The sequence below is a fragment of the Branchiostoma belcheri genome, unplaced genomic scaffold (assembly GCF_001625305.1).
Source record: "Branchiostoma belcheri isolate BF01 breed outbred unplaced genomic scaffold, Haploidv18h27 scaffold53, whole genome shotgun sequence".
NCBI lineage: Eukaryota > Metazoa > Chordata > Leptocardii > Amphioxiformes > Branchiostomatidae > Branchiostoma > Branchiostoma belcheri.
In genome coordinates this window covers 731,972-743,050 of record NW_017804165.1, presented here as the reverse complement: position 1 = coordinate 743,050, position 11,079 = coordinate 731,972, and the positions used below count along the sequence as shown (strand labels likewise).

Below are 11,079 nucleotides of genomic sequence, written 5' to 3'. Positions count from 1 at the left end.
AGTTCCGGACTTGTAAGTCCGGACCTAAACCCATGGCATATACAATATTGCATGTTGGCAACCTTGCAATGTTGTCCGGGTGAAACTTTGGCCACATAACATGGAGGCCGACACTTGGCGATGCCCGATGGCAATGTTTTCTTCATTTTGCAGCACAGATTCTGCAATCTACCGAAGGTTTCAGGTGGTTTGGAAAGAAAAGGGGTATGTGAAATGGTCATTTATGGTAGTGAGTCCGGACTCGGTTCTTGACTTTTAGGTTTTTTTGGACTTGAACCTAAACATTCTTACACAAGTCCGGATCCAAGTCCAGTGAACAGGTATGCATCACTAAGTGAGAGTAGCTGCAGCCACCAGGTTTCTGCCTGTAACTTAAGATTCTGAAGTTTGGAGGCATTATCAACATTAGTGGTGACATTTTCCACTATTCCTTGTAAGAAAAGAATCTGAAGATCAATCTGATCATTATAGTATCAACAACTGATCTCTTGCTCGATGTGGGATAAGTTACATTTCAAAATGGTTACAGCAATGTCAGTGCTACATTTTGTATCACAAGCAGCATTAAGATCAAATGAATATCAATGACTGACAGTATCTTTACAACTTTGCCTTTGGTACTAATAAATGCTATGCTTTGGTTCTACAACATAAACATTTAGTATTTCTTGGGTAAGACGTTGAATGTGGTCTGTGTTACAGTCACCTACATGTACTGACGTACCACTGACACCATAGCCTACGAACACAAGATCATCCCTGACTTTGTTCCTCCCCTTTCTTGCAACGCCATAAAATCACTTTCCTATAGTCTCCATGCACCCCTCTTGCTCTTTAGCTCATCTACCTCTTATCTTCCAACTAAAAATAACTCAACCTGGAGTGAAATATTAATCTATGATATAATTTTGCTGAAAGGATAAAAGTATGATGAGACATCTCAAGAAATACAGTCACTCAAATAATGTATTTCTGACAGATTAGCCAGTTTTTAGTGCATGTACATGTTTGGCAAAGGAAATCTTCTGTCCAATCTATGTTGGTTTTACATACGGTTTTAGTGGCATAATCTGGCTGATCATTTGCTTGAGGCAAGGATTCAAAAGTGATTAAAAACAGCTTAATTAATAGGCAGTAATGAACTAATCATGCTACTGATTACAGCAAAGAAGAAAGGTCTTATTCAAGATATAAAGTAGCTGCATTCCTAACTTAAGGCAAAGTCTGAGAGGTATTTGGAAATAAGCTTTGCTGGTATACTGTATACATGAGGTGATGGCTAAAGAATGGCAGCATGTAGTTATCTTGTGTATATCATAATATGATGCACAACTAAAATACAGCCTTCTTTCTAACACAATAATATAGGCTCCATGCTGTGGGAATATAAATATGGGCATGTCACTTTGGCTTTTGATCCTTATGTTTGGCTGAAGTTTATAAAACCCTCCCAACATTATCTCTTTCGTTCCCTCCTTCTGCCGTAATCTAGCGAGTCACCCAGCGCCGCATGGTCTCCTCCCAGTCGGTGCCCCCGTCCTCGTCGTCTGTCCGGATGTAACTCTCCGCGTCGTCAGTCTGCACGTAGCTCTCCTCGTCTGTCTGTGTGCTCAGTCTCATCCCCCGCTGCAAGGGGTGGAGAGAAAAACTTCTGATCAGCAAAAATCTAAGCACAACTAGAAAGGTGACATTTGCAAAGCCAATGCATCATGTTTACTTTCGCATATGGTCTGCTCTGTTAATTCTTACTCAAACACATATTATGTGACAGTAAACACATATTATGTGACAGTAAACTTTGTTAAGGTGACGGGAGTCTTAAGGCCGCACAACACAGTATTCATGGGCGAACCCCGTAGTCAAAAGTAGTCCGGGCACAAAGTAGTGCTACACAATACTAGGGAAGGGTGCAGAGATTGTTTTGTGCATGGCATCGAGACAGAACCTGTGGTAAATGTTAGAGGAATACGTCAGTTTTGAGACTGTAAAAGTTGGATTATGGTGCGTGTTTAGTCGGAGTACATTTGCGCTCGGATACTTGTCCCGCCTAGTACTGTGCGTCGGCTGCAGTTCCATGACCTCCGCAGTGGCGCTAATAAAAGAGGGCGCGAGAAGAGAACTAGCCGGCAAATTTAAGCTCATTTTCACATATTTTGTACACTATACCCTGAAATTAAACATATCAAAATTCTGAACCTTTCTTGTGCACCCTAGTATGATTTTCCGTGAGTCGAAGTGAGTCACTTTGGGGTCCTTAACTATAGAAATTCCCATAGGGCTAATACTGTGTTGTGCCGCCTTAATCCCTTCTGCTATAAAATTGCAACATGAGTAACCCAACACTAGTTACCATGGTGACAGACAGTCTGGTTCAGGTCATTGACCTTTTTGGTTTGGAGAAGAAGAGGAAACAGAGCAAAAACAATATGTTTTCCTTCAGTAAACATAAATATCTAATGTGTTACAACTTGTCATGTTCTGTGCATGACTAGTCTATCAGGACACAAATTATATATCCCACTTGTAACAGAAAGGAAAGCATGATGCACATGTTCAATGTTATCTTTGCATTATGGACACTTAAAATATAAGGCAGTGTTCCACAGTAATTGATAGCATCACAGTTTACGAGCACTTGCTAGGTGAACCATACACAGAAAATGCCAGAAGTATTAAGTATACATTACTGGTTTGGGAATGTGCATGAACACATGCTGTTTCAAAATTGCTTTTCCCTAAGAACAAAGTCATTCCCGCCCATAAAAGTGACAATTTAATGTATCTAAATACGTACTACTATTCCTGAGGGTTTACTTTGTTATCTGGAAAGCGGAAGCTGTCAAGACAGATGGCTGAACAATGCACGTACATGAGTACCCCTCTGGCCTATACAATTACTAATCATACACTCGGTACCATGTGCATAATGACTGATTGATCACATAGCTGCTTTTGCCTGATTAAAAGTGGCTACGATGTTAAAAGTTCATTCCTGCTTAGCATAGGGCTGGGGGAAACGGCACTTGTGGGAACTCGGTATGTATAGACGTCACAGCATGCAAGCTGTAAGGCTTAGGCACACAGGAACTTAGAAAAAACAGTCAGGCAGGTTTCTTCCACTAAACACCATCCAGGCTCATAGGGATTTGTCAACTTTTAGGGATAAAACATGTAACGTTACACAATACTTCACACAGCACATTATACATTGTAAATCTCCATATGACATACAACAACCCATTGAAACACACTGTCATCAGATTTTATGCACTTACTGCTCAAGTACATGTACATTGTATGCAAGTAAGCAATTGAAGAAGCAGGCTTTTTTCAGGCTGGACGTAGAATTAAGTACTTTATCAGTCTAAAGCACATTTTATACTTGCAGAGAATAGTTACAAGCAAAATCCAAATTCTATATTTCAATATTTATCCATACATACAAGGAATCTGACAAAAAAGGGGTTACTGCTAATGACAGTACGTAAAAGTTCAAAACAGTTGTAACAATGTACAATCAATCATACATCACTCCATGTCAAGAATGCAGCAAGGTTCAAACTCATGCACAACGAAAACTTGCAGTTGCAGCCACAACTCTGGAGCAGAGCAGTACAGGAGCAAGGGGAGGAGGCAGCTGGCAAACACTTTCCATAATTTACTTACCTAGAAGGTGTAAGTGTACTGGTGGCCTCCCTAATTCAGACAGCATGATAGGAAATCAGAGAGACACAGTGAAGAGAAGATGAGACAGAAGACTTCAAACAATCAAACTGGTTATTAAACATCTAATGGCTGTGTCCTTGTAACACACTGACCTTGTAAAGTTTTGTTATAATGGTATTATGTATATAATACATACAATGCCACTCACCATCAAATACCATTACTCTTTTCTTTTTTTACTATACAGCAACATTTTTGCACCCAACCAGTCATAATCCTTTTCAATATTTGCCAATGACGCAGGTAAAATTGCAACTTAGTTTCTTGCACTAGATTCTGATTATTAGTTCGCATCAAGTCTTTATTGGTTTTGTCTTGTTTTTCCTGTTTTGCACTACCCACACCACCGGCCGCACTTGGGCGATCACCTTTTCGTTACTGAGCATGATGTCCCTTGCGGGACTTTAGCACAGCATTTATATAAGGTAAGATAGTTTTATCCCTCAAAGCAGAATTCTGAAGCTGGAAAGAAATCTCTCCCCCCATCAGCTCACCTGACGCTCTCTCTCAAACATCTCATCGTCCGTGGTGTTGCGGTTCCACCGCTCCTCGTCTGTGGTTCTGATGTAGCTGTCCTCGTCAGTCCCCGAGGGATCCACGCTCTCGTCGTCCGTCCGTCCCAGGAAGTCCGCGTCCTGCCCCTGCGGCCCGTGACTCCGCCCGTTCCCGTGTTTCCCCATCAGGGCGCCCCGTTTCTCCCGAGGCAGGGTCTCCGCCTCCGTGATGGAGCCGTTTTGCCTGTCGTCCTCCTCATCACTGTCTTCAGCTTCTGTATACAGGAGCAGAACAGTGCAAAAAATGATAATTAGCAAGAAATGTACGATGAAGTTCCAAAAATATCATCATGAATGAAACTTCTGAAAAGTGCCACCTACATCGGCTATATGTACATTGTGTACATATAGCGTCAAGAAACAGAAGTCAGAAGCTCTGAGGGACGTGTCTGATAGACACCGAAACGTAAGCTAGGCAAGACAAATTTGGTTGTGTAAAAGAGAACTCCTATATCCAATATCATTATAGTTTGACACTCTAAAAACTGTAGGTCTAATCTGTACACCTCCTAATTGTAACTCCAGATTCTGAAATGCTTCGTTGGTCAGAACTTTTATTTACATTTCCAGATTGCCTCCTCACCCTAGCTACTCTAACACAGCCCACCTGAGTTGAGTTCCTTGACCAGTGATGACATGGCGTTGGTTACAGAGTCGGCTGCCACCAGCAGGTCATTCCGCAGGTTTCTCCCCGAGTTGGTCTGGCCCGGCCCGAAGGCCTGCCGCACGTCGCCGCCCACCCCGCTCAGACTGTCCGACCCCGGCGTGGAGGGGGTGGTGCGAGGGGGAGGGGCAGGGGGCGACTTGGCACTACCTGTGATGATGATGATGAACTGGTTTATTTATTATTATTTACACCACACATACCATTACAGCCTTACATGGCTGAATTGGGGCATGATACACATTAAAATTTATCATGAATTGTTCATCAACTTAACAATAAAAGTTAAAACACTATTCTAAAACCTTGACGTTCTGCAGCTAAACTGCATAAAGTTGTCCTTTGATTTCATGTAGGCATCCATGTTTAGGAGGTAGCCAACTAAAGAAGTTGGGGGATTTACATGTAGCTATCGACATTGCAAAGTTCTCACAGAGGCTACAGCATCTCAGGTACAATGGTGTAAGTGATAGTAGCTCTATTGCTCTGTCATAGCTAACATACATGTAGGTTCTGCCTAGGATTATCCTGCACGCTCTCTTTTGTACTGCTTCTATGTACTTGGACTGTAAAGTAGTCAGACCTGTGAGGGGTGACCCCCCTGGAGTGGAGCGGGGGGTGGGGGAGCTGCCGTGGCTCTTTAACAGCTTCATGAGCCCCTCCAGCTGCACCATCAGCTCCCGGCGGGACTCCTGCAGGGCAGACATCCGCAGCTCCAGCTCATCCTTCCTCTGCCTGCGGGACAACAGAAGAACTTATGGTCACATTGTACTACTGCAGCTGTCAACTTTCTCCCAGCACGTCGGCAGAACGTACTGTGCCTGCCATAATGTATTGTGCATAGCACTTCGTCAGAACGTCTCATATAAGGTCGTACATGTATTTGCGCAAATACATGTAAGGTTAACATCCTGTCTGTAGTTTCCAAATGTTAAGTCGGAAAATATGTATTCTGCAATAGGCAAAATTCTGATGCAACGCTGACTAAAAATTTGACGAAAAACATGAAAAATCCAGGTTTCAGTACATTCTGCCAACATGCTCTTTCTCCCCATTGTGGGCTAATTCATTAAAGCATGAGATACATAAAGCTGGGAGAAGGTAAAAATATAGGAGCCGAGTTTATCATATTTTACAGTCTCAGCATCAGCAAGAATGACTAACCCTTGGAAGATGGGGAACAGCAGATGATAAACCGAATGGTGAGAGTGTGATCATTCCACCAAAACAGAGAAAATTCATTCAAAAATACTGTTTCCCTCATTTGTGCTGGATCAAGAACTGTACAACATGTTTTATACTAGGTTCTGCATGAGCTTTCACACTAAGACAGTTTTTTTCGACCAAAACAGAGAAAATTCAGTTGTTTTCCTTATTTGTGCTGGATCAAGAACTGTACAATATGTTTTCTACTAGGTTCTGCATGGTCTTTCACACTAAGACGTGTCTGTGATGATAGTGAGTACCTGAGGAGCCTGAGTTCTGCCAGCAGTGTCGGGTTCCGTGACTCATCCATGCCCCGAGACGCCTCGTCATGTTCCTGACGCAGACGCTGGATCTCCCGCATGATCTCTCTGCAGGAACACATTCAAGTAACACGTATAATGTTATCATTAGTCTAGCAAACTGCAGTCTGACGGTGATGCCATTTATTTATTCATTCCCAATCTCTTTCTTACAGCTGAAATTCTAACATTTCATTCAAGAAATATATTACCATTATTCTAGCAAACTTCAGTATAATAGCGTTGCCATTGTTCCCAACCTCTTCCTTACAACTGAGATTTTAACATTCTCCCTGCCGAGGGCTTATCTGCGAGACAGCTTTTTATTGGCAGACGTCAGCATTAGGAATTTTAAAAACAGAGCTACATGTACAATTCCTCCTCCACCTTTTGCAGAGATTGTATTCATCAGTATTCACTTGAACACAATTAGTATTACTTGAATGTCACACATTTCCTTCAGGGCTCCACACATGATAACAGGCCACTCTTCTTATTTTTCAGGGAGTATGATTTTCCACACAAAATGGTATGATAATGAAATTCCATGGCAATCTACTCTCCTGATTATATTGGGGGGGGGTAGTTTTAATCACACCCAGCACTTATGTGACTGCTGTCTGATGGGACATACATTATGTAAGGTCCTATTGAAAGGATGAGAAGGTCAAACCTATAGGAGAAAGGCAAATCTGACTAAATAATGGAATCTGCTGTTAAATAGTAGGAAGTAGTGATATCTAAACAGGTACACATCCTTACAAGGACAAGCTATACATGTATGAAGTACTGTGCCCTCCTTGGAGAAATGTGTGAAGTGCTGCAACCTCCATTGATACTACAGAAGAATACAATATTTTACAGAGTACTACTGGTGGAAGTAAAGACTACAACAACATTTTGTATATTTTCTGACAGCACTAGTTCAATGCAAAGAATATTAAATTCCATCAAATTTTAATATTGATAAAGTAAACCTCAGCCCCAGATATCCTGGCACAGAATTTATGAACCAGCTTTGAAGCAACACAGTGTAGTATTGTACCCAATTACAAGTACTAGTAATGATTTTTTTTTCTGCTTTCTTCCCCAAGATATGTTGTATAGGTACATCCTTGCCAAGGTGCAAAATGATACCCTAAAGCTCAACATGCACCAGAAAGCCAGTCCATGCAAGCCTGGGCATAAAAAGCCTTTATCACTGTATAATGTAGAAGGTTGTTAGCACCAGCTTGGAATGGTTAGTGCCTTTGCAAGAGAGAAAACTCTCCTTCCTGGGAACGTTCCAGTCCTGAAAGCTCTGAATGCAAAAAAAGGGGAAGTCAGCGGGTTTCTATGATTGATTTAATAGGCTGCTCACTCTGTTAGTGGAACCAGACTGGCAGCCTACCTATTCTTGTGCTGACACTCTGACAAGAGATCAGTCTGTTCTCTCAGCCACTGGGCCAGTTTTTCAGCCACCTCGCGGGGGCTGGGGGTACACGCACAAACAACTCCAGTCAGGAAGAACAGCTCGTGAGAGAGACTCAAGAATTCTTGGCCTTTCTTATGATGGATGTTATCAATCTTGTTAAAAATCTAGCTGTATATGTTGTAATCTAATTTTGATATATGGACACCTATTTAGTATTGACACCAATCACATTCCTATTCTACTTTAACTGTAAGCATCCTTTACTGTAGCTGTAGTAACTTAAGTCAGGCCTAGACTGTCCACATTGTAAGAAAATAATGGAGGGGAATACACATCAATATGTACAGATGAGTGGACATATGGCTCATTTTCTGGCTTTGAGAGATGTAGAAAATGATATTAAGTTCTACGATGTATGTGGAGCCCTGAAAATGCATGCAGGGAGTCTGGGAAACAGACAGACACTGCTACATGTATGGGAGTAACACTTGTTACAGGTGGAGTGAAACTTGAATCCTAACAAATGTTGGGATCAGAACAAGTGGTTTTACATCTTTTATACATGTATACATGTGCAGCTGGCCTATGGAACCCTAAAGGGATACTGCATATGTTTCACACACATGAAGACATGGAGGGTTTACACAGAAATGAGGGACAGCCACTTCTATTGATCAGGTTTGGCTTTTGAAGCAGAAGCTGTGATTTAAATTACAAGTAACTAGCTAAGGCAGGATCATTGTAAATCACTGCATTTTAATCTTAACTATACAAAATACTCAGCACCCTTATCCAGACTTACTGATTTCAGTCCATTTTTCTGGAATAACTTTCTTCTTCATTCCCATTTCATAGGAGTACCAGAGTACCATCAGCAGCAATGTTCTAGCCAGCCTGAATGTTTTTCTTTTCTTTTTCTATTTGTCTGTTTCTGTAACAGCTTGCAACAGGAACTCCTCAGTAAATCTTATAGCATTAATTCATTTTCGTCAAAATTTCTTTGACCTCAGAGGCTGGCTAAATGCTGACATCTGTGACATACAAATGTATGATTTTAAAGCTGGCTAAATGCTGACACTGCATCCGTCTGTGATGTGTGTGAATCTCCCCCCACCTGTTCTTGTGCTCCAGCTCCGCAATGAGTTCCCGCTGCTGCCGGTTGGCATCCAGGTTCAGGGCGAGTTCCGTCCCGGGACTGCGGGACTGGTGTAACAACGGGCTCACGTCCACAGGAGTCGTGTTCTACATGTAGGAGGAAACAACAACATGTGTGAAATCACCTTCCTATGGTGAGAACTACAGGGATACTGACAAGGGACATTTTCATTATGCATTGTTTCATGCAATCTTCTTGTGTCCCAACTGTTGCTGGAACTGCCATGTGAAGATACGGTTAGCAACACTAGACACTGCACACGGCCACAACACCAAGCCTAGAGTGCTACCATCATCTTTGAAGATGGAAAGATATATATGAATGGTTTATTTCAGTTGATACCTCGCAGCCACTTGGCTGAATTACGTACAACTTACAAAATGTCTCTATCTGAATCACATCCAAATTAAAGGTGTTACACAGATTACGATAATTTACGGAAATTGTAAACTAAATTTGCGATAATTCCACATATGATCAATTTCTTTCAAAAAGTCAAGTATTAAGAGCAGACAAATTCAGTATCAATTAGTTCTAGAATCTAAAATACTACACACATTTCATTAAGAGAAATGGCATTAAAAGTACTAGGGAATCCATATATGATCATTTTCTTTGAACATTTCGATATTTAAAAAAGACAACAACAATTTCGATTACTAGTAGTTCTAAAATCAAACAAACTACGCACATTTCATTGGGAGAGTGGCATTGAAAGGATTAAAGATTGCAGGAGAATTCTGGACAAGGAAAATCGGTAGTATTTAGCTCTATTAACAGCTATTGAGTAATCTTGTTAGGTACGAAATAGGGGAGTCTCTGTATCTCTTAGCCTACTACTGGGGGTAGTTCAAAAGTTCAACAGCCAGAGGGAGAAGGAATAGACCTTAACCAAACCTCTCTACTATCCTTAGGTGACCTTATACAGTCAGTACACTTGGAGATAACTAGGGACTTTAACTACACTTCTTATGTTTGGACTTCAGGACTAACAAAGAGTTTAAGGTCTCACACAAACAAGTTCAGCTGGAAAGACTGCTACATGGAAGCCTACCTGCTCGTTCTGTTCCGCGGCCAAGCGTGCTGCGTAACGGGCGATCAGGCGATGTTCGTCGTCCATCCGAGTAGTGGAGTCCATGGTGTCCACTGGGAAGGCTCTGCAGTTGTACATAACATGTGAATCAGATATCTCAGTCTTCAATCAGGCTGGATGCATTTGAATCATACACATACAAAATCAACAGCAGTAAGATGTAAACAGGCTACTTGATGGCACTTCCAAACTACATACCCCGGTATGTACTGGGATACAAATATATCAGCATTAACACTGAATAGTGCTTCTCACAGCAGTGACAAACATGTAGAAAGTAATGCCTTGACGCACAGGAAGTATACAACTGACAGATGCACAGAGTACTGATCTCTTGTTTGTTACAACATTTGTCACTCGGAAGTGGGCATCGATGGCTGCATTTCCTGCATGCTACAAGTGATCATGGAGCATGGATCGATGGGCACTGAAGATGCAGTCACAAATCATGCTTCTGAGTCTACAAAGGAGTATTGCTGATAAAAAGACATGCTACACATCATGTACGAATGTCGCTGTTTCAAGGACTATAACTACAAATATTTTGTACAATTTGCAACTGTACTGATGGTCATGCAACACTCCAACATGGCAGGTTACTAGTATCTTCAGGTACAGGGAAAATGCAATGTCTTCACAAGCTCAACCAAACGGCAGAATGCAGTTAATGGTTTGGGGGACTGAACAGCCGGTAAGTCTCAGGGGGAATCACCCTTCAGACAGTTTAACAGGCCTCACTTCCTCTGTATACGCAACTTGGGCGGAGACGAGGCAATCCTGGGTTGGTAAACATCAGGTACTCTTCAGCACAGGGGAATGGGGTGGGATGGAATGGACAAAGAAATGAAGAATAAGAGAGCAAAGAGGCTGCACAGTTGTAGTGAGGTAGCTACAGACAGTTAACTTTTCTATAACTGTGCCAATACTGAAACAGGGACCAATAGCTCAGCCAAATACATGTACATGT

At 41.8% G+C, this 11,079-nt stretch overlaps 1 protein-coding gene across 5 annotated transcripts in view; it reads right to left on the bottom strand.

Moving 5' to 3' along the window:
• Positions 1-71: 71 nt before the first annotated feature.
• LOC109480944 (dystrobrevin beta-like) overlaps positions 72-11,079 on the bottom strand; it is a 31,409-nt gene continuing 20,401 nt past the window's right edge. For 4 of the 5 annotated variants that reach the window (XM_019783375.1, XM_019783374.1, XM_019783372.1 and 1 more), the window contains 7 exons: positions 10,074-10,176; positions 8,978-9,105; positions 6,411-6,518; positions 5,528-5,679; positions 4,888-5,094; positions 4,221-4,495; positions 72-1,626 (listed from right to left, as the gene is read on the bottom strand). In XM_019783375.1, coding sequence (XP_019638934.1) covers positions 1,489-1,626; positions 4,221-4,495; positions 4,888-5,094; positions 5,528-5,679; positions 6,411-6,518; positions 8,978-9,105; positions 10,074-10,176 — 1,111 coding nt within the window. In that variant the 3' untranslated portion in view covers positions 72-1,488. Of the gene's footprint in view, positions 1,627-3,666; positions 3,697-4,220; positions 4,496-4,887; positions 5,095-5,527; positions 5,680-6,410; positions 6,519-8,977; positions 9,106-10,073; positions 10,177-11,079 lie in introns of all 5 variants that reach the window. The other variant, XM_019783376.1, reaches the window with a different exon arrangement.